Source organism: Lemur catta, chromosome 12 (assembly GCF_020740605.2).
Source record: "Lemur catta isolate mLemCat1 chromosome 12, mLemCat1.pri, whole genome shotgun sequence".
NCBI classification, from domain to species: Eukaryota; Metazoa; Chordata; class Mammalia; order Primates; family Lemuridae; genus Lemur; species Lemur catta.
In genome coordinates this window covers 34,273,228-34,297,665 of record NC_059139.1, presented here as the reverse complement: position 1 = coordinate 34,297,665, position 24,438 = coordinate 34,273,228, and the positions used below count along the sequence as shown (strand labels likewise).

General features: G+C 41.2%; 1 protein-coding gene across 1 annotated transcript in view; it reads left to right on the top strand.

Moving 5' to 3' along the window:
* Positions 1–24,438, top strand: part of ANKRD55 (ankyrin repeat domain 55) — a 94,461-nt gene that overhangs the window by 52,931 nt on the left and 17,092 nt on the right. Inside the window, exons 6-7 of the mRNA XM_045565673.1 lie at positions 1,513–1,641; positions 18,060–18,244. Of these exons, the coding sequence (XP_045421629.1) occupies positions 1,513–1,641; positions 18,060–18,244 (314 nt within the window). The remainder of the gene's footprint in view (positions 1–1,512; positions 1,642–18,059; positions 18,245–24,438) is intronic.

Genomic DNA, 24,438 nt, shown 5'->3' with positions numbered 1-24,438 from the left:
TGGTTCCAGCATCTTCTAGAGCCTTGTCCTCCTCTGCATTCAGTTGTCACATGAGGAAAGAGAGAAGGTGTGGAGGACCACATGGCTTTGTTTTCTAGGCCAGGCCTGGATGGGGTTTCTATCCCTTCTGTCCACATTCCAATGGTCGGGACTCAGCCTTGTGGCTGCAGCTGTCTGCAGGGAGGCTGGGGAATGAGTCTGTGTGTCCTGGAGGAAACAGAGTTTGGTGAACGTGCAATAGACCTCACCACAACACTTTCTCTAGAAGGTTGTTGGGAGGATTAAGTGAGATAATAGATGTAAGAACTCATGGGGGTCTCAGGATCAATAAATATTAGCTATTGGCTATTATTACTGTGCTCCTGACTAGGCTGAGCCCCATCTCCTCCACTCAGCTCATCCTGGAAGGAGCAGAGAAGGCCAAGGTGGTGTCTCCTGCCTGTATGTTATCTGCAGAGATGACTTAAGAGAAGCTTCAAAGCTGCCCACACCCATTGCCCCCTTTACCAGGTGTCTTAATCTCAGTTCATTCTAGGTACAGCTCACGTAATTAAGATGAATGGGCAAGGAGAAGAGAGACAATCTTTTCATAGTGTATGCTCCCAAATAATACTGGTTCTTTCTGGCTACCATTTCTCAGCATAAGCTCATTTACTGTTAGATTATACCTAAACTGTATGACCTTAAACTCTGAAAGAAGCTGAGATTCACCAGATTGAATCCTCCAGCTTGGTTCGCCAAGCTGCTCTGGAATGATTTCTTCTCAACAGTGTACATCTGATCATGCCATCACCTGCTCAAAATGCTTCACTCTCTTTCCATTGAATTTAGAATAAAATGCAAATGCCTCATACAGGGATGGTATCACCCATCCCACCCTCCCAGGATCAGCCCCTGCCTCCCTCTCTAATCACGGTTCACGTCACTCTCCTCTCCTACCTCTTTCATTCATTTACTCGACAGCTGTTTCTCCAGCCTCTGTCCCAGGCACTGGAGATAGCAGCAGTAAGACAAACAACGTCCTTGCCCTGGTGGCAGGGATTGCGTTCTAGTGTGACGCCTTGAAACATGCTCTCTGCCTCTGTGGCTTGGTGCTGGCTGTCCTCTTCTCCCAGTTCTTGTCACAGATGCCTACTGAGAACAGAGTCTACCGGCTTGGTTACTCTCTCTCACAGCATCCTGTGTGCATTCTTCATAGCATTTATCAATCTGGAAAATTGTTTGGCTTTTTTATGTGCATTTATTGTGTCTTCCTTTACCACAGTGCAATTTTCATGAGGGTAAGGATGTTGTTTATCTTACTCACTTTTGTATCCTCAACACTTGTTTGCCTGGCCCAAAGCAGAAGCTCAATAAGTATCTGTTGAATGGATGGATTAACAAATGAATGAACTCACAGGCAGCAACCAAGTCTTCTGCGGATGGCCCCCAGGTCCTGGGAGAAAGCCTGAGTTTAAGTTTTCTTCTTGATGGCCTGAGCTCATGTCTGCCCCTCTGATTGTTCTTTCACAGGGAATGACACCACTCCACTGGGCAGCTTTCCACAACCAGCCGCAACACGCCCAAGTGCTGTTGAAGAAGGGAGCAGACCCCACCCTTGTGGATAAAGACTTTAAAACGGCTCTCCACTGGGCAGTCCAGGTGAGCAATTGGCCAGTGGACTGGTCTCAAGTTTAAATGGTGGAAAGCAGTGTTAACGATTTTCTGAGTATGTCAAACATGAAATATGGAGGTTTTGGTTGTATCACTTGTTGAGAAGATGTGGGACAAAGTAGTTATAGAGTATCAAGCAGAGCCTGCCTTGGCTGTCAAACACACACACACACATCTCTCTCTCTCTCTTTCTTTCTCTCTCCTTCTTGATGTTTGCTACTGGCTTACTGTGTCCCAGGGTAAACTTTCAAAGACTTAACAGGATAACCCCTTCAAAGTCTTTGAACCATGACTCTCTCTTCTTCCTTCCAACACCACCCCCCCAGCCTGTTCATTCCAGGTAATCCTGAATTCTACGCTGAGCAGTGAACATAGTGGCTCATGGTCCCTCATCACTATCACACAGGGAGGTCTGTGTCAGTGTACACAACCACAGGACTCAGAACAGGCCCCTGAAAACCATTGCCCAAAGAGGGTAAGACGGAGAATACGGTGAAAGAATGATAATAGCTGACATGTGCAGAAGTGCTTTCTATTTTCAAGGGGAATGATTAACTGAAAGTTATTATTCTCTCCTTCAAGGAGAGCAGAGCTGTGCATCCTTCCATAAACTTGCTGGCCCACTCTGTCTTTGATGCCTAAGCACAGACACCCCCACGATTGATTTCTGTCGGCCCGTAAGGGCACCTTTCGTAGCTGCTGTCACGACCCTACCTACAAAAGTAGTTTCTGCTGCCCTGACCATGGTTTCACTCAGCGTTTCCATGTGCCAAGCACAGCAGAGGTGGGCACCTGGGACTTTCAGGGTTGACACATGTGCCTGATGTAAGGGGAAAACAGAAGTGATCTGGAAACTGCGCTGTTTTTCCTTCCAACCTCGGCTTCCGTTACTCTGCACCAGGGCCAGCCCTGGACAAAACTGTGAAGTGAGCAAAGCTTGTTTTTGTCACTTCCACCTGCCCTTAGCACTCTCCTGCATACTTTCAGTACCTAATTACCCACCCTGGCCCCTCACTGCCAGCCTCTGCCCAGGGCCCCATCCCCGTCCCCGGAGCCGGCCTCTAGCTGGCCAGGGGTCACCCCTGCAGCAGTGGCCTCGGAGGAACCTGGCTGGGCTGCTAAGACTCATCCATGGGTTGGTTCTCAGCTGAGGTGAATGTGGCCTCAGAGTCAAGCACTTTCTGTATATTCACCCTCAACACCCCTGCGAGGGGATTCCCTAGATTGGGATGTACGTGCACTTTGAAAAACCTCCCTGGGCGATTCTGACTGACATGCCTCTTCTGCTCCCCTGTCCTGTACCCCAGCCCCAACTTAGAGCTGCTGCCCTAGACCTGGCCTTGCAATGGCATCACCAGCAGCACTTGTGAAATGACAAATTCCCAGACTCGGCTCCAGACCTCCTGAGTTGGGCACTGTCGGAAGGGGGAACCCCTGTTCTAACTCAGGATAACCTCTAAGAGGCAGTTTGGCAAAATCATGAGAGCAACATACTCAGCTCAGAAGATCTGAGTTTGCAATGATAGGCCTGGGTTTGATCTGAGGCAAGTCACCAACACCTGATTGGCTTAACGGATAAGTGTATCTTTGGGGTATGGCTGAGCCCATGCATCTGACAGTGCTATGTAATGTACTGTGTAATTGGAAGAGATGATCGTTTTTATTATGGTGCCTGATTTCCTACCTGAAAATTTAGTTATCACACCCATGTTTTCATATTCTTTCTTTCTGCTAAATAATATAGCTTTTAGGCCACTACATTGACTTCAGGCCTGCCTGCACAATAGCATGATCTAAGAGCTTTTAAACAGTACTGTTGCCCAGGCCCCAACTGTTACATTCTCATTAGGTTGTTCTGCAGTGGAGACAAGGCATTAATATTTTTAAAAGCTACCTCCTTTCCCCAGGAGATTATAATGTACAGCTAGGGTTGGGAATCACTAGGATAAATGAATTCATATTATTAGGTGATAATACCTTACCTACTCCTACTGAATATGTTTGCATTTTGACTGTGATTGTATAATCATAACACCTCCCTCATTTATTTACTCAATCGCTTAATTAATATTTCTTGAGCGTCTACTATGTGTCTTGCATTAGAAGTAAAAGGATTAACAAGACAGGTCCCTTCCAAAACCCCTACAATTGTATGCAACATCGTATGTGTGCTTCCTGTGTGAGCATGTTTGCATTCATTTTCCTGAGAAAAGAAAATTTTTCTTCAATTCCTCAGTGAGGATCAGTGACTACCCGGAAAGGTTAAGAATCCCAGCTTTGGGGGAACTGTGCACCCTCTCCTTTCCCTGTGGTTAGCAGTAAAATTCAGAAGTGGTGTATTCTGCCATTTACACTGCAAAGACTGCGGGTAATTCCAAATGTCAGTTGAAATCATTATTACACTTGCCCTCTTTAGCCTTCTTGTTCATTTATAACACAGCACCAGCATTGTGCTCCTTTTAGAGTTTTTCCATATGAATGAGTCTACTTCCCGTTGTCATTTATTCATTTTACTGAACTTCCTGCTTTTCTCTTGGACCCTACAATGAGATCACGTTTAAAGCTATAGTACTTTGAAGTAATAAGGCCTTTGTTTTTGACCAAAGTAACCAAAGCAGTAAAGACTCAAAACATCAGGTCTGTGAAATAAACTAAGTTGGACTTCCACTTCCATTTCTCAGGTCCCTTGGTAGCTGGTGGTCTCCTCCACTGGGCCCATTGCCCTCTTTCACCCTCCCCTATCTGCTCAGGAGACCCTGCTGCTTGGCTACATCTGGGGTAACACTAAGCAGAGGCCCTGTCTCCATCACAATCTCCCTAGATGGCATCCCAGGCCCTAGGGGCATGTTCTTGCCTATCTGTGATGACACCAGCTTATCTGGAATCTACGCAGGTATCTCTCTGCCTCAGCGCTCTTTCACTTCTCAACCCTGCAGAAGTTTAGTCTTCAATCCTTTTTTCACTCTCTCTTCCTCAGAGAGCTCATTGGTTTCTGTAGCCTCAGCTACCATATATGATTCAGAAGATTCTCATATCAATAACTCCGGTTCTGACCTCTCTCTCTTGAACTCTAGATCCACATGTGGGCGTCTCCCCACGGTTGCCCACAGACACGTCCAACTCAGCATGCTCTGACTAAATCCATGGTCTCCCTCCCATCGCATCTCCATCCTCCAGTAGCCCAAGCCAGAAAGACCTCTGTGTGGTCCTTGAGCACTCCTTTCTTGTCCCCCACCACAGCAAGTTACTTATCAAGACCTCCCAATACCTCCTCAGGGCTCGCATCTCTGTCCCCTCCTTTCTATCCCCACTGTCCAGGTCAAGGGTCCAGCAGGAGAGAAATGGCACACTCAGATGGGGGTAATGGAGGAGAGATTCATAAAGAAGCTATTTGTCACACAACCCCAGGTCTAGCAACAGCAGGTTGCCATTAGGACCTATGGGCCTAAAGAGGCACAACAGGGAGTGGTTACTAAGATGCAGCAAAAGCTATAGCTCTAGGAGATGTCCCAAGAGAAACTGTAGCCTTTGGTGGAATAACCAACCTGTGACCTGGCAGGAAGAGAACTGAGGGATAAAAACCCCAATGTCTCTTTCCTCCTACATCCACCTCCTGTCAGTGCCACCCACTTGCCAAACCCAACAAGAAGCCAAAGGGCTAGGGAGCCCAGGATGCAGTCCACACAATGCTGAAAAATGGGGGCAGGATGGAAAAAGATGGGAAGTAACCTGGAAGAGCAAATGAAGACAATTTAACACATCTCCCATTACTTCCTTAGATCAAGCTTGCACCGTCTCTCGCCTGAACAGTTGCAGTAGCTGATTTTCATACTTATAATCCTTCCCTTCTCCAATCTATTCTTATAGTGCTCTTTCTACGAATCACAAAGGCAAGTACCAACATACCTGTTATTATACCAAAACAATTATGGTCACTGTTTGTTCTTGGCTCAGGAGCTTCCACTGAGTTCCGTTTTGTTGTAAAGCACAAGCTCCTTAGGCTACTAGTATTACCTGTTGTGAACAACCACTTTCCACCCCCAGACCTTTCCTCTCCAGCCCATGTAGCCTTTTTTCCAACCAACTAGAATATTATTAATGCCCCCAATGCATCATAGAGATACATTCTGTCTCCCCCTTGGTCATGCTCTTCCAGTTATGTGAAATACTTCTTTCTTCTTGCACTCCCTGCATCATCCCTTCTACCTGCAGAATTTCTGCTTATTCTTTCCTATTCCGCAAAGCCCAGCTAAATATCACCTTCTCTGTTGAGCTCCCTTTCAGAACTGTTCCCTCCGTGTTACTTCTAGGACTGTGTTACAATTAGTGGTGTGCCCATGTCTTCCCTTCGAGACTGTGTGTGTGAGGGCAGTGTGCCTTATTCATCTAAATATCTCTCAGAAGCCAGAACAGAACTTTGTGAATCTTAGGTCCCCAGAGAGGTGTTCGTTGAATTCAGTCCAATAAACTTACCCATCTCAAGCCAATGGGGTTAATGGCTTATTGGGTTCTCTCTGTGGAAAAATGTTTTATTTAAAGACTTTATTTTTTAGAGCAGTTTTAGGTTCCCAAAAACTTGAGATGAAAGTACAGAGGCATCACATATATCCCTTGTCCCCACATGCATAGCCTCCCCCATTACCAACATCCCTCACCAGAGTGGTACATTTGCTACAGTAGGTGAACTTACATTGACACATCATTATCACCCAAAGTCCATAGTTGACATTGGGGTTCATTCTTAGTGTTGTACATTCTGTGGGTGTGGACAAAGTATTAAATACAGTGGCACATATCCATCATTATAACATCACACAGAGTAGTTTCACTGCCCTGAAAACCCTCCATGCTCCCCTTATTCTTCCCATCCTCCCCTAACCCCTGGCAACCACTGATCTTCTTACTATCGCCATAGTTTTGCCTTTTCCAGAATGTCCCGTGATTGGAAATGTACAGTAAGTAGCCTTTTCAGATTGGCTTCTTTCACTTAGTAACATGCATTTACCTTTCCTCTATGTCTTTTCATGGCTTATAGCTCATTTCTTATCAGTGCTGAACAATATTCCATTGTCTGCATGTATCAGTTTATTTACCCATTCACCTACTGAAAGACATGTTGGTTGCTTCCAAGTTTTGGCAATTAGGAATAAAGCTGCTATAAACATCTGTGTGCAGGGTTTTCAACATAAGTTTTCAACTCCTTTGGGTAAATACCAAGGAGCATGATTGCTGGGTCATATGGTAAGACTATGTTTAGTTTTGTGAGAAGCCACCAAACTGTCTTCCAAAGTGGCTGTACCATTTTGCATTCCCACCAGCAATGAATGAGAGTTCTGCTGTTGCACAGCCTTACCAGCATGTGGTGTTGTCAGTGTTCTGGATGTGGGCCATTCTAACAGGTATGTAGTGGTATCTCACTGTTGTTTTAATTTGCAGTTTTCTGATGACATATGATGTGGAGAATCTTATCATAGGCTTATTTAGCCATCTGTATGTCTTCTTTGGTGAGGTATCTGTTAAGGTCTTTGGCCCATTTTTTAATCAGATTGTTTGTTATTTTATCATTGAATTTTAAGAGTTTGTTGCATATTTTGGATGATAGTCCTTTATCAGATGTATCTTTTGCAAGTATTTTCTTCCAGTTTGTGGCTTATCTTTTCATCCTTTTGACAGTGTCTTTCAAAAGCAGAAGTTTTTAGTTTTAATGAGTCCAGCTTATCAATTCTTTCTTTCATGGATCATGTCTCTGGTGTCTAAAACTCACCTAAAAAGTTATTGCCAAACCTAAAGTCATCTAGATTTTCTCCTGTTATCTTCTGGGAAGTTTTATAATTTTGTTTTACGTTTAGGTCTGTGATCCATTTGGAGTCGTGTGATCCATTTGGGGTCAGTGAAGGGTGCAAGGTCTGTGTCTAGATTCATATTTTTGCATGTAGCTGTCCAGTTGTTCTAGCACCATTTGTTATAATGACTATCTTTTCTCCACTGTATTGCCTTTACTTTTTGTCAAAGATCAGTTGACTATATTTATGTGGGTTTATTTCTGGGCTGTCTATTCTGTTACATTGATCTATTTGTCTATTCTTTGTCTATTTAATTACTATAGCTTTATATTGAGTCTTAAAGTGAAATAGATCAGTCCTCTGACTTTGCTCTTCTCCAATATAGTGTTGACTATTCTGGGTCTTTTGCCTCTACACGTAAACTTTAGAATCAGTTTGTTGATATCCACAAAATAGCTTTCTGGTATTTTGATTAGGGATTACATTGAATGTATAGATGAAGTTGGCAGAACTGACAATTTTAAATTTTCCTAACCATGTTCTTGTCAGTTTTTTGTATATTTCCATATATATGTACAATATCTTATATTTTGTTAGATTTGTACCTAAGTATTTCATTTTGGGGGTACTAATATAAATGGTATTGTGTTTTTAATTTCAAATTCTACTTGTTCATTGCTGGTATATAGCAAAATGATCAACTTTTATATATTAACCTTGTATCCTGAAACCTTGCTGTAATCACTTCTTAGTTTCAGAGATTTTTTGGTCTGTTCTTTCAGATTTTCCATATAGACACCCATGTCATTGAAAACAAAAATAGTTTTATTTCTTCCTTCCCAATCAGTATACTTTTAATTTCCTTTTCTTGTATTATTTCACTAGTTAGTACTTTGATTACAATGTTGAAAAGAAGTGATGAGAGGGAACATCTTTACCTCATTCCTAATCTTAGTTGGAAAGCTTCTAATTTGTTACCATTAAGTATGAGGTTAGCTGTAGGTTTTCTACGGATGTTCTTTATCATGTTAAGGCAGGTCATCTGTAGTCCCAGTTTACTGAGAATTTTTATTGTGAATAGGTGATGGATTTTGTCAAATGCCTTTTCTGTATCTATGATCTTTTTTTGTGAGCCTATTGATGTGAGGGATTACACTGATTGATTTTTTTAAATGTTGAACCAGCCTTGCATACATGGGATAAATCCTACTTGATCATGATGTATAATTCTTTTTATATGTTGTTGGATTTGATTTACTAATATTTTATTGAGAATTTTTGCGTCTATGTTTATGAGAGCTACTAGCCTATAGTTTTCTTTTCTTGCAGTGTTTTTGTTTGGTTTTGGTATTAGGGTGATGCTGGCTCACAGAATGAGTTAGGAAGTATTCCCTATGCATCTGTCTTCTGAAAGAGATTACTGAGAATTGGTACAATTTATTTCTTGAATATTCGGTAGAATGTATTAGTGAATCCATCTGGGCCTAATGCTTTCTGTTTTAGAAGGTCATTAATTATTAATTCAATTTCTTTGATAAATATAGGGCTATTCAGATTGTCTATCTATTCTTGGATGTGTTTTGGCAGATTGTGTCTTTTAAGGAATTGGCCCATTTCTAACAGGTTATCAAATTGTGAGCATAGAGTTGTTCATAGTATTTCCTTTTTATTCTTTAAATGTCCATGGGATCTGTAGTGATGTACCTTATTTCATTTCTGATATTAGCAATTTATGTCCCTCTCTTTTATTCTTAGCCTGGCTAGAGTCTTATTAATTTTATTGATCTTTTCAAGAAACAGCTTTTGGTTTCATTGATTTTCTCTATTGATTTTCTGTTTGCAATTCCATTGATTTCTACTCTAATTTTTCATTTTCTTTTCTTCTTCTTACTTTAGATTTAATTTGCTCTTTTTTTTTCCCTAGTTTCCTAAAGTGGACATTTATACAATTGATTTTAGATCTTTCTTTGTTTTTAATATGTACATTTAATGCTATAAATTTTCTTCTAAGCATTGTTTTTGCTACATCCTGCTAATTTTGATATTATTTTCATTTTAATTTAGTTCAAAAAATTCATTTAATTTCTCTTGACATTTCTTATTTTGACCTATGTGTTATTTAAAATTGTGTTGCTTAATCTCCATATATTTGGGGATTTTCAAGTTATCTTTCTGTTATTGACTTATAGTTTAATTCCAGTGTGGTCTGAGAGCATATGTTATATGATTTCTATTCTTTTAAATTTGCTAAGGTGTATTTTATGGCCTAGAATGTGGTCTATCTTGAAGGTCCATTGAGCTTATTAATAATGTGTATGTAAGCACCACATGTACTCACCATCAAATTGGTTTCACTGATCAACACCTAAGTGCACATATAGGAATAACATTAATTGGGTGTCGGGCAGATGCGGGGGGAGGGGATGGGTATATACATACATAATGAGTGTGATGCACACCGTCTGGGGGATGGACACACTTGAAGCTCTGACTGGGGGTGGGGGGTCAAGGGCAATATACATAACCTAAACTTTTGTACCCCCATAATATGCTGAAATAAAAAAAAAAAGAATGTGTATTTTGCTGTTGTTGGATGAAGTAGTCAATAGATGTCAATTATATCTAGTTAACTGATAGTATTTTTGAGTTCAACTATGTCCCTACTGATTTTCTGCTTCCTGGATATGTCCATTTCTGATAGAGGGGTGTTGAAGTCTTCAACTGTAATAGTGGATTCATCTATTTCTCCTTGCAATAATTGCCTCATTTTTGAAGCTCTGTCATTGGGTGAATAAGAGTTATGTCTTCTTTGCTATGAAGTACTCTCTAAAATTAATACATAGCTACTCCTCCTTTCTTTTGGTTAGTGTTTACATGGTAAATCTTTCTTCATCCATTTACTTTTTAATTAATTAAATAATTAATTTTTTAGAGATAGGTTCTTTCTATGAGCCCAAACTGGACTCAAACTCCTGGACACAAGTGATCTTCCCACCTCAGCCTCCTGAGAAGCTGGGACAAAAGGTGTGAGCCATGACACCTGGCCCTGGCTACCATTCATTTACTTTTAATCTATGTGTCTTTATATTTAAAGTGTATTTCTTGTAGACAACATATAGTTGGGTCCTATTTTTCAATACCCTCTGAAAATCTGTCTTTTAATTGGTGCATTTAGACCATTGATGTTCAAAATGACTATTGATATAGTTAGATTAATATCCACCATATTTGTTACTGTTTTTTATTTGTTCTTTATTTCTATTTTTATCTTCCACTCTTTCCCCACCTTTTGTGGTTATAATTAGCATTTTATGTCATTCCATTTTGTTTCCTTTCTTAGCATCTTAGTTATACTTTTTTTTCTTTTTACATTTTTAGTGGTTACCCTAGGTGCAAAATACATTTACAACTAATCCAAGCCCACTTTGAAATAACACCATACTACTTCATGGGTAGTAGGAGTACTTTATAATAACAAAAGAATACTAATTTCTTCCACCTATCCCTTGTATGGATTACTGTCACTCATTTTACTTACATATAAGCATATATATATATATATAATTAAATGCATATAAATAATTATATATATAACTAAATACATTGTAGCTGTTATTATTTTGAACAAACTCTTATCTGTTAGGTCAATTAACAATAATAAAAACAAAATATTTTATTTTACCTTCACTTATTCCTTCTTTAATGCTCTTCTTTTCCTGAGAAAAGAAGAGATCAGAGTTTCTGACCTATAGTATTATTATTCTCTCTAAGGAATATTTTAGCATTTATTGCAAGGCAGTTCTGCCAGCACTGAATTTCCTCAATTTTTGTTTGAGACAGTATTTATTTCTCTTTCACTTTTAATGGACAATTAAAACAGAATTCTAGGTTGGTGGGTTTTTTTTTTTTTCCTCAACACTCTAAATATTTCATTCCACTCTCTTCTTATTTGCATGGTTACTGAAGAAAAGTCAGATGTAATTCTTATCTTTGCTCCTCTGTAGGTAAGATGTTTCTTCCCTCTGGCTTCTTTCAGGACTTTTTCTTTATCATTGATTGTCTATAATTTGAAAATAATATGCCTAGGTGGAGGGTTTGTGTGTGTGTGTGTGTGTTTGTTTGGTTGGTTGGGGTTTTTTTGTTTTATTTTTGTTTTTGTTTTGCATTTATCCTGCTTGGTATTCCCTGAGCTTTGGTGTCTAACATTAATTTGGGGGAAATTCTCAGTCATTATTATTGTTTCAAATATTTCTTCTGTTCCACTCTCTCTTCCTTCTCCTTCTCCTTCTCCTTCTCCTTCTCCTTTATGGAATGGGAATACAAGAAGGAGTTCTCCCGCAGCTCTTGGATATTCTCCCCCAGTATATTTTTTTTTTTTTTGGTCTCTGTTCTCTTTGTTTTTCAGTTTTGGAGGTTTCTATTGAGATATTCTCAGACTCAGAGATTCTTTCCTAAGCGGTGTCCGGTCTACTAATAAGCCCATCAAAGGCATTCTTTGTTTCTGTTATAGTGCTTTTTATCTCTAGCATTTCTTTTTGGTTCTTTCTTAGAATTTCCGTCTTCCTGCTTACATTGCCCATCTGTTCGTATATATTGTTTACTTTATCCATTAGATGCTTTAGCAAATTAATTATAGTTGCTTTAAATTCCCTATCTGATAATTCCAACATCCCTGCCATATCCAGAACTGATACTTGATCTGTCTCTTCAAATTGTGTTTTTTGCCATTTGGCATGCCTTGTAATTTTTTCTCAGTAGCCGGACGTGATGTTGTGGGTAAGAAGAACTCCTGTAAATGAGCTTTTAGAACATGGTGGTGAGCTGTGGAGAAAGGAGAATGGTCCTATAGCTCTCTGTCTTTTAGTAAATCTGTGCCTCTGGTATGTGAGCTTTGCAAGTGTTTCTCAGATTTCTATTTCTCCATTCTTAGATGGGACAGTATGGCTAGAGGGGGCTGGAGTTGGTTATTTCCTTTCTCCCATAAGGAAGGCTAGAGCTACCTGGAGTTGAGTATTTTCCTTCCCCAAGGTCAGTTAGGCTCTGATTAAACCCCACCAGATTAGGATGTGGTGAATGAGTTTTTCCTGAGGGCAGACATTATTAAGAAGAACAGAGTGCTCTCATGTATTTCAAAATGGTTCTTTTTTCTCTCTCCTTGCCACAATCCCATGGAATTGTTCTCTGATATTTACTGTGAGAACCTGGTCAAGCTCCTAGAGGTAAAACTCACAAAAGCATGGCAACCTCCTGCCCCCACTATGACTGAGTCCCCTGGAGTTTATAATTCTCAGACTTGTCCACACTGAGCCTTCAGCAATTCACCAACTACAGGTCAGGTTTTTCTACCCCACAGAGAGTAGCACTGATTCCCTCAGAGTTTTCTGCTCTGGTCTTTTGTAATTCTCTCTGTATCTGCCTGTCTGTCTCTCTAATTTAGGGAACAGCAGTTTGTCTAATAACCTTACTTAAGAACCTAAGAAGCCAGCCTGAGCAAGAGTGAGACCCTGTCTCTACTAAAAATAGAAAGAAATTATCTGGCCAACTAAAATATATAGAGAAAAAAAAAATTAGCCGGGCATGGTGGTGCATGCCTGTAGTCCCAGCTACTCGGGAGGCTGAGGCAGTGGGATCACCTAAGCCCAGGAGTTTGAGGTTGCTGTGAGCTAGGCTGATGCCACGGCACTCACTCTAGCCTGGGCAACAAAAGCGAGATTCTGTCTCAAAAAAAAAAAGAACCTAAGAAGAATTCTGGAATAACATTTTAAGCTTAATCAAGCCTTCCAGGAACACAATGCCTTAATACCAAGGAGTTTTTCTGACAGTAAGAATTCCAGGCATCCTAGCAAGTCAGTCAGAGAGGCAAGCGTCTACTGCCCCTCAAATTTCCACCACTACTCCCTCCCCCACTTACTAGAAAATGTGTTTATTGGGGTTCTTCCTCAGCAGCACTTTTCTTTCAGCAAACTTTTCAAGGAAGGATAGAAAAAAAAAGAACTGCACCAATATAAAAGGACTGCTTCATGTTCGTCTATTCAATATGTGGTTATGTGGTTAAGGAAATTGGACACATACACACACAGAGTTGATCTGTGGTCAACTGTTTTAACCGTGTCAAAGTCCTATAAATATACTTGAACTCTAACTATAGTCAGAATGGCAAAGGATAATTATAAATGCCATACACCAGTAGATCCAGTTCATAGAAGGAAAGAACCTCAGAGCTGGAAGGGACCACATATGTCATTTAGTCCAATCCTTCAGTTCCCAGGTGGGGAAACCAGTGCACAATGAGCCTATCCTCTGCCCAACTGCACTCAGCACCCACGCAGGAACCCAGAGCACTTGGCTCCCAGTGCTTGATAAGAGGATGACTAAAAAGCTGCATAAACCCAAAATAAGCAAAGGGAAAGTCAAGTTTAGGAAATCAGCCCCCATTACCCTGGCATCAAAGACTATGACCTGTTTAGCAAACTGGAGCCTTGAAGCATAACCTAAGTTAAAGTGGCCTTCCCAGGTCAGCTCCCCAGTGCCCAGTTGTGGACAGGAAGGGGGTAGAGAAGAATGAGGGAACACAGGGATCACCTGGGAGTAAATCCAAGTAGAGAAAGAAGAGAAAAGGTAGTAAACAGAGGAGGATAATGGGGAGAAGAGAGGGAAGCCAAAAAGGACAGGTAAAATTCAATTCTGTTTGGCTTTGCCATAGTTTATTTGTAAAGTTTGTTTTACTTATTTATTTGTTTGTTTGTTCATTGCTCAACAAGTATTTGTTGAGAGTTACCCTTTGCGAGCTCCATTTCTACAGAAAGATTCTCCAGCATGGGTTTAGAAAGGACAACTCAGGGAAATCCTGGAGACTTCATCTTGCCAGAAATCTAGAAGCAGAAGCCAGCCCCTGTCTACACACTAACACAGCATAAAAGGAGACTTTTTTTTTTCTCACTTTAAGCATTAGTACATCTATGAAATGAAGTAGTTCAGCAGCTGAGGATCACCATGCCTCACCCCCTCCCACCATCTCTATCTTCTACTCTCTCTCCAGGAGAGCCAGCCCCAGGATTTTGGGTTTGGCAGCCTCTAGAGTCCAGGCCAAGCAAAAAGCATAGGTCCAAAGGGGCTACCCATGAAGATGGTTCACACTCTAAGCCAGGGATGTTGGTCACCCTTCTCCCTCTGATTAGCCCCAAACCCTCAACTCCCAAACAATCGTACTGCATAGACTCTAGACCTTCCTGCTGTTTCTATTACAGTCTGACATGTCTGGCTCTAACCAAAATGATGAAGCAGGGTGTTCTTCTCACATCACAAAACCACCCAGCCTTTTAAGAGGATTGTATGACTAAAACACAGAGGCTAAAACATTGGCTTCTGCTTTATATAGTCACCATCACAAGACAAGCAATGCAAACACATCCCAACTTTCAAGACAAGGAAGGAGATTGTAGTTCCCTCCAAGAAGAAGCCACCATAGAAAAAACTAATTCCCCAGATGTATGTTAACAAATAACTAGCTAGTTAGCTAGTTAGCTAGTTAGTAATCTCCCACTAGACTCCTTCGAAGGTTACCTAGAATAAAGAAGGTCTACAATCTGGAGTCTTATTTTTTTTTTAAATTAATCTCTCTGTAGAAAAATTATTACGCATTAATTCAACTTTCTTCTTGGCAAAGGTTCTTATGAGTCAGGCTTCCCCACCTCTTCTCTCTCATGAGGAGCAAAGAGAAAATGACTAGGACTCAGAGAGTTCCCAATAGTTTTCAGAGTACATGAGGGAAACATTATGGATTACCTAGAAGGAAGGAGAAACAAAACAAACAGATACAACAAAAACAAATAAATTCACAATCCTCATCTGGCAGCCCAAGGTAGAATTCTAGAGCTCAGTAAGAATAGGGTGTGTACAATATTGTCACTTGCCTTGTTTAATAACATTCCCACCAAATGTAAACCCACTCTCCATTCTTCCTAAGGACCCATCTGGGCAACATTCCCATTTCTTCTGTCCTGGTGTCTCCTAGTCTCTGTGACCCTCCCTGGCCTCTGATGTCTGAACCTATTTTTGTCTGACGCCCAGTCCAGATTGCTAAGAAGGGAATGCTGTTACCAGGAGACCATGATCCAGGGCCTTGGCTTACAAATCAGTGCTCTCTAGGGCTCCCTCAAATTCTGTGAGGGTGTACCATGGCAACCTTCCTAGGAGAAGCTTTTAAAGTATTCAGAGTTTAACTCTAAAGAAGGTCTTCGTTGGCAAGGCACACATCACTGCTGCTGATGTTATAGGTCAAAACAGAAGTTTTCACATTAGTTCCTCCAGTATGAACATGCAGGATCAAATCAGTAGACTACCTCTTTTATCAGAGACAGAGGCGTGTAGTAGTGAAACACAAGGCCTCCACGGACAGTCAACCCTGGCTCTGCTAATTCTTAGCTGTCAGGTTACTTAATCATCCTATGCCTTCATTTTCTCCTCTACAATATGGGGATAATAGTAGTACCTACCTTGTGGGATTATTGACAGGATTACATGAGTTGGTACATGGAATGGTTTAGAAAGGTGCCGGGCACAGCATGTTCACTCAGTAAATGAAGGTATCACCATTATTCTTGGGAGGATCTTCTTATAAATAAATGGAAATATGAATGATATTATAAGTGAGATTCATGAATAAAGGCAAAGGAATTGTCTGGAAGATTCAGGACGAAAGGCATTCTGGAGAAAAGGGTAAAAGAGGGAGAGTCTGTCTTCACTGATCCAGAGGAGCTGTCTATAGTGTCCGAGCTAGAGATCTGCTGCCCATGCTGGTTGGTCAGGACCCCAGAAGAGGCCAACTTGGGGCTTCTGGGCAGCAGCCTCTATTTCAGTTCACCACTTCCAAAATGACTCCTCCAAGGGGGCAGGCAAGGTGAGGGGAAGAGAGAGTCTGAGCGTGGGGTTTTGCTTTCTTCATCTGTGTTTAATGCTCCCTCTTCTACTAAGAGGAGAAACTGTGAATTGGGCGTTTTGCCCTTTGAATCACCTTGGAAACTTGAATTTCTTTACTCTTCCAGGAAATAGTAAACAAAAAAAATAAATTCATTGAGCTGACACTCTTTTTGCTTCTGTTTTCCTTCTTGCATGGCTAGTGCTTTTAAAGAAAAGGGTCTCTTGACCAATTAAAAGCTATTTCAGGAGCCAAGGAAAACCTTTCCTGAGCCCTGGTGCTCGCTTCTTCCCTCCCAACCCTCTGTGTGTCACTCTGCCCCCAGCTCCCACCTGTGGACATCATCTTACTCTCCTGTCTGCCCTTGGGGATGCTGCCCCACCTCCTCTCCCTGGGCCCCACTGAAGCTCCTGCTCTGGGTCAAACCGGCAGGAAGAGAAGGGTGCTCCTAGGATGTGTTAGAGTTGAGATGATTCCTTCGGGGGCATTTCCCCATGGGAACATCTCATCTTTGGGGGTAGGGGATGAGGGGAATAAAATGTCTATACTAAAAAAATAAATAAAATAAAAGATATTTTAGATCACTTCAAAATATGTCTAACTAGCATCAAGTGAAAGAATCTTAGAAAAGTTGATAAAGTGGGCGTGAAAGCTTGTGTGTGTTCAGTGTAGCTGACTTCTGATGACAGGCATGGCATAGCACTTGAACAATTGGTCAAAGTTACTTAAAAGTTGTTATCAGAAGAAGGATGGAGGGAGGAAGAGGATGTAAGAGGGAAGATGAGAGGAATGGAATGAAAGAGTTTTTAGGCAGGAACCACTTTATAAGTATGTGACCAGTGTGGCCATAAAGGGGCTGGTGCTCAGAAGGGAACCAACCCTGTACTTAAGGCATAATGCTCTGTGGTCGCCATCTGGAAATTCTTACTTCATCTTTTAATTAGTTTTCCAAAGGAAATAGGATAGGACAGTGGAGCCTCCCAGCCTCCCTGGGACAGATCCTGAGCCCCTGCTCCTTGGCCCCACCCAGCAGCTGCTGCCACCGTCTGCCCCTGGCAGGGGCCTTAAGCACAGACTCCTGGAGGGTCAGGGTCAAGTGTGTGCCGAGTTGCAAGGCCGGCCCTGGCACTTGCAAGTGTCTGCATTCATGGTGAGACTCCCTAGCGCAAGGAAGTGTGCCATTCAGTAGCAAATTAAAATCGCCATGACGTGTCAAGAGAGACACTGTGGAAGAAAGGAATATGCTTTTTCCTGCATTATTGTACCACCAGTCAGTGCTCACCATAGGCATTTCTTTAACATTAAAATCAACTCTGCCAGTTTTTCACTGATCAACCTCTGTGACAAATGGGGAAACAAAATGAACAGACCTAATGAACAAGTTATTGTCTAGGTCATGCATCATGCTAGCTCTGATATGATTCAGTTATACCTGTATTTAATTTCCGTCCATCTTTAGTTCACTAATTGTGGAAGACAATTTAGCTCTTATAGAAGGCAAAAATCTCTGCAGGGCCTTGAGACCAGTGGAAATTTGTTGGAGCGTTTATATCGAATGTATTTTCTTTTTCTTTTTTTTCCTTTTCCTTTGCTTTTGTCTTCTCCCTGCCCCCCCCCCCTTTACTTTTCCTTTTTATCTTCACATGTGCAGACAGGGAATTGTGCTGGATTGTACGTAATGGGCTTTCTTTGCCTCTGCCTTCCAGAGTGGGAATAGAATTCTGTGTTCCGTCATTCTGAGCCATCACCAGGGGCCGTCCATAATCAACTATGACGACGAGAGTGGGAAGACATGTGTGCACATCGCAGCAGCAGCAGGTTTCAGCGACATTATTAACGAACTGGCAAGAGTTCCCGAGTGTAACCTACAGGCTCTGGACGTGAATGACAGGTACCCAGGGCAGCTTGGAAAGTGCTGGGAACTGCCAGTCATTTTCCCCGACTATTAATCTTAAAATAAAGAAGATGTTTAAGGTGATATCCTATACAATTATATCGTTATTGCCAGTAACACAATTATATCCTTATTGCCAGTAATACACATGTGGTTGTGACAATAAAAATTGCTCTATTTTAGTGAGGGGAGGAAAAATCATTGTTATGGAGAGGAACACTGTGACTGTACAGTAGTGTCAGATTTTCCACTTTTTGCTAATTTGTTCTCAGTGTTCTCAGAAGGCTTTCTGTATCTCAGCTTCCTGCTATACGCCCTTTTTGTTCTTAAAGGTAGGTTTTATTTTTTTCTTCATTCCTGGATTTTGTCGTACAGTTGACCAGTTCTTGTTATCCAGAGAAGAGCATGATGGAGGCTGTATATCGAGAACTTTGGGGCTCTTAAAAGTAATAGGGACTTTATAAGGTTTTGGGTTTTTTTTTTTTTTAAATCATCAAAGATGTATTGGCTGGAAAAGGAAACTGGGCCAATACAGGTAAAAAGACGTATCTCACAGGTAATTTGCTACTAAATGAAGACGTGTATGCCTGCCTTCCAAACTTAGAGCTTTTTACCTGCAATGCCCTGCTTATCTAAACTTTGTTTTGGTTAGGCCCTAAGTCAATGGAAATGTAAGGAAAATATAACAAACAAGACTATTGAAAATGAGTGTAAGACTTGCGCACTATGTTTGTTTTTTTTACCCTCTTGTATCGAAATGCAAAATTAGCCACCTATTTACCATGATTATACATGCCCCAAGAAAACTCCCTAATACCTGAAATTCTTTTAACACAGGGAAAAAACTTGGGGGTTCTACATAGGTTTCAGAAGTTGAAGGTGGTTAACATGATGACTTTAATTAAAATTAAATTATAAATCATCAAAAGTAGATATTAAAAGAGTAAGTATTGATCCTGAGCAGGACTTAAGTGGAAGAACTTGATCTACAGGAGGGAAAATGATTCATAAATGATTCATAAATAGAAAAATTTTAGAAATGAGAGCTGAAGGAAAGTTCACCTACAAAATACTCCTAGGACCAGCTTTAAACAGAACACTTAGCAAAGAAAATCCACTTTCCCAGGCCTCAGGGAAGAAAGTCAAACCAAGAAGGGAAAGAAAGAGCAAAAGATGGGGTCCCATGAGAGTTCAAGGGGAAGTAAAACCCCAACGGGAGTCCGGTTCCTGCTCCCATGTTCAACTCCAGTGTCTTATGAACTGGCCAAATCCCAGCCCCCATTTTGCTTCATGTTTTCTGCAGTTGAATGTACAACTGTGCCTTCGTGTTGAAACTAGAAGCTTCTGTTAGTAGTTGAATTTTTTGAAATTTCCATAGGTTTATGTGCTGTATAAGCATTTATAGTAATTGTGACTTCCCTTTTCTTCCCTTCCCTTTCCTTTAATTTACTATTGAAAGATTTTCCTAGAGAAAGTATTTTGTGAGAAGGGAAGAAAAATAAGGTAAAAATCTACAATATTTTAAACATTGTGGTACTCACCTATGATTAATGACACAGAACACATAACCCCAAGTCACATATGTAGCTTAAATGTCCCGAATTTCATTAGTCTGTGAGGTCATGATTCACTTTAATACGCAGCTCATTTATCTTCAGGGAGGATGGTCTTTTATGAAGTTCTCCCTATGCGTTTCTGGGAAGTTGCGGGGAAATGTTTACACGGCTCATAAATCATTTCTTGGCTATTAATAGCTCAGCCAGTGCTGGGTTCTTGTCCCATCATCTCCTGCCATCCAGAGACCGCTGCATCAGCCCACCACTCGTCTCTGCCGAATTTCTTCTGCATCCTGAGTCCTGTCAGCGCCCCACTGCGATAGCCCAAACAGGTCTGCTGTGTTTGCAGGACTGGCCTGAAGCTTAGAGATAAGAAAGGAACTGTAGCATAGATGACATGAAACTGGGTACTACAGATGGCCCCCAAGGCCCTGGGGATAATAGTTAAAGGTAATCCATGTGCTCCTCTCATTTCTCAGCAAAACATTTAAGTTTCCCCCTGTACTTCTGGACCCCTTCCACACTGATGGTCAGAGGAAGTAAAACAGTAAGTCTTAGCAATTGTAAAGGAGTGTTTCACAAAGCTGCAAAGTAAATCACCGCACGTTGGTAAACCTGACTAGATCAATGTCCAGCCCTCCATCTGCTGAATTTATTGGCAATACACTCTCTAAACGGGAGGGCATCATCTGCTGGGGATTCGTCTTGTTTCAGAATAAATGTTGTCTGGAGACTTCTCTTGCATAGAATAGAACAAATTGTATCTGCCATATTCAAATAATCAGTGTAATTCATCACTGTTGAAAAAATATACAGCCCTAATGTGTGTTATAAAATTCCTGCCTATAGCATGACATGAGGAGGAAAATGTTTAATTGACAGAAGACACAATCTACACCTGGAGACTGGGGCCACACTGTGTACAACATGGATGCCCTCTGAATACTCAGGTCCAGGCCCCTTCACAGACAGCGCCAACTGAGCCCTTCTCTGCCCAGCTCCCAGGCTGCCTCCATGCCCAGAGGGCCACCTGGCTCTCTCAGGCGTGCCCTTCTGCCCAGGCCCCAGGCCCCACACGAGGCTGAGGAGAGGTCATCCGTGCCCTCCCTGCCTGCCCTAGGACTGACCCTTTTCCAGAGCAACTGACAGGAGGGAGGGCCGTTCTCTTCATGGGAAACCCCATTCTTAGGAATGTCATCCTGCCCTCTGCCTCTCCCCAACCCCCAGAAGAAAAATCAGAACATGGTAGTGTGACATCAGTACATCATCCAATATGGTTTTTTCAGTCTTGCATAAAACCATGTGTAGAACCAAGTGTCCAATCCCTTTTCACAATATTTTCCAGGACGACCTGATGGCTAGGGCTTTTCATCCTTGGGCCACCTCCAAGCTCTCCTCTGATCTCCTGGTGGCAACTGCCTAAGCAATTACAAGTCCACAGCTTCCAAAAATAATGATGCACAGGTGCAAGGCAGCATAAACCTACACTTAAGAAACATTTTGTTAGAGTAAATATAATCTTCAGAGGTGCAACTCTGTCTCCTAGCAAGTTGACTTCTTTTTTTAAGAGTCTTATTCTGGCACCTGGGCTAGAGTGCCATGGCATCAGCTAGCTCACAGCAACCTCAAACTCTTGGGCTCAAGCGATTCTCCTGCCTCAGCCTCATGAGTAGCTGGGATTACAGGCGCCTGCCACCACAACTGGCTAATTTTTCTTATTTTTAGCAGAGATGGGGTCTTGCTTTTGCTCAGGCTGATCTTGAACTCCTGATGCCTAGGCCTCCCAGAGTGCTAGGATTATAGGGATGAGCCACTGTACCCAGCCGCAAGTTGACCTTTTATATGCTTCAGCTAAACTTCAGCTCTCAAACTTCTGTTTTAGAGCAAAGTATTTGCTGTGCATTAGGAAAACTTCAAAACTCACTGGGACAGGTTACCAAAACACAGGCAGAGTCTCTTAGCACAGAGAAATCCAACCCTTGACCTCGCAGAAGGTAGAAAATACCAGGCCCTGTTTAAATGATAGTCCAAATTCTCATTTCTACTCACATTTTTTAAAAATCAGGTTACAATATTACTTAAAATTATTTCATCTTAGTGTAGTAAAGAAGGTACTATCATAAAAGCATCCATTTATTCGACCATCTTATTGCACCCTATGTGGGCTAGGCACTGTGCTAAGGTGTTGGAATAACACTGTGAGTGAAGGGTTTTCATTCTCTTCCGACATGGAACTTACAGTCTACATAAGTGGAAAGGATGGAACATTTACTATGTCAAGTATTATTATTTTACAGCCCAGAATTTTAAAAGTTATAATGATTTTTATTATCTATAATTCAACCTAATTTGTATTTTTGAGTCATCCCACTAAATTAATGGTAAACTTAACCTCGTCTTTTTCAGCCCGTGCCCCTTTCCCTTATTGTGCCATAGTTCTAGAATTTTTAATAATGCCAAGATGTGTAGGAATAGAGGTGGAGGATGGCCCCCTTGTCTTCTGTCCTAGTCCCTTCAGGTCAGATGACGTCCAGCTATGTCCATGCTATGCCTTGCACAGCCTGTGGTCCCATTGCCTAGACATACCCTAGACGTTCCCCACCCTCCCCTCCTAGCAGCTCTGCCCAGGAGGCAAGTTTCTGGTCCCCTTTGCTCTTAAGTCCAGTGGTCCTTTATGTTCTTACCATCCTCTTGTCATATCTGCCTTGACCCCTGAGGGGGACCCCCTTTCTAGTATCAGGAAAGCCATCTCCCTTCATATGTTCAGTTGAATATTTTGCCTTTGCTTCAAATCTGCTCTCAGTCCTGGGCTTGGCTTTGGGAAGCAGAAAGACACTGATTATTTCTCTTACCTACTTCGCCATGTCTCTCCCCTGAGCACAAAGTCAGCCATCTCCTTAAATGGGGGAAAGAGGAAAGGGTAGAAAAATGTGTAGATAGGGCAGGATCTCAAAATACAATCCTACCACATGAGTAAATGGTGTTGAGAAAAGTTGGCTATGTAATTAGAAAAATAGCCAGAAGGTCTCCACACCTCACTGCACATACCAAAATACACAAATAGACACACACACAACTTTTTGGTTTTTAGTCAAAATAAGTCTAGAAGAAAATACAGGTTTTCTTCTTATTTACATTCATTAAATTTACTTTTTTGGTGTACAGTTCTGAGTTTTAACATGCAGAGATTCATATAACCACCACAAACAGAATTTAGAACAATTCCATCTACCCCCACACCAACTCATGTTGTCCTTCTGAAGTCACACCCTCTCCCACCTCTAAGCTCTGGGAACGACTCATTAGTTCTCTGTCCCTATAGTTTTGCCTTTTCCAGAATGTCATGTAAGTGGAAATACACAGTATGTAACCTTTTGTGATCAACTTATTGCACTTAGCAGAATGCATTTGAAATTCATCTCTGTTGTCACGTGTATCTGCAGTCTGCTCCTTTTTATTACTGAATAGTGTTCCCCTGTGTGGATTCACCACAGCTCGTTTTTCCATTCACCCATGGAAGGACATTGTGTTGTTTCCAGTCTTTGGCCATTATGATAATGCTGCTGTAAACATTTGTGTACAGGCATTTGTGTTACATAAGGTTTCATTTCCCCAGCTAAAAATCTAGCAGTGGGAATTCTGAGTTATACGGTAAGTATATGTTTAACTTTAGAAGGGACAGCCAAACTGTTTTCCAGAGTGGCTTTTACCATTTTGCATTCCCACCAGGAATGTATGAAAGTTCTAGTTGCTCCATAGCTTCACCAGCTCCTGGTATTGTCAAACTTTGTTGTGCTTTGGGGTTCCCCTGCCCCTTATTTTAGCCATTTTAATAGATGTGTAGTAGTGTCTGACTGTGGTTTTAATTTACATTTCCCTAGTGACAAAGTTATCGAGCACTTCTTCATGTGCTTATTAACTATCTATACATCTTCTTTTATGAAGTGCCTATTCTGATATTTTGTTAATTTTTGAAATTGGTTTTTTTTCTTTTTTTGAGACAGAGTCTGACTGTTGCCAGGCTAGAGTGCCATGGCATCAGCCTAGCTCACAGCAACCTCAAACTCCTGGGCTCAAGCCATCCTCCTGCCTCAGCCTCCTGAGTAGCTGGGACTACAGGCATGCGCCACCATGCCCAGCTAATTTTTTCTATATATATTTTTAGTTGTCCAGATAATTTCTTTCTATTTTTAGTAGAGACTGGGTCTCACTCTTGCTCAGGCTGGTCTCGAACTCCTGACCTCGAGCGATCCTCCCGCCTCGGCCTCCCAGACTGCTAGGATTATAGGCGTGAGCCACCACGCCCGGCCCTGGTTTATTTTCTTATTCAGTTCTGAAAGACTTTATATACTAATTATAAGCCCTTCATTGAATATGTGATTTACAAATATTTTCTCCCAGTCTCTGACTTTTCCTTTAATTTTCTTAAGAGACTACCAGTTTTATAATTTAATAAATTTTATTTATTTAATAATAAAATAATTAAATTTTAACAATTTAAGAGGAATATTATCTACCTTTTGGCTAATAAAGGACTTTCTAAGCATAACATTATGAAAGAAAAAATGAAGAAGTAATTAAATGTGACTTAAAAAATTTTTTTAGAAAAATAACTAAAAAAAGTAACAAATTGAG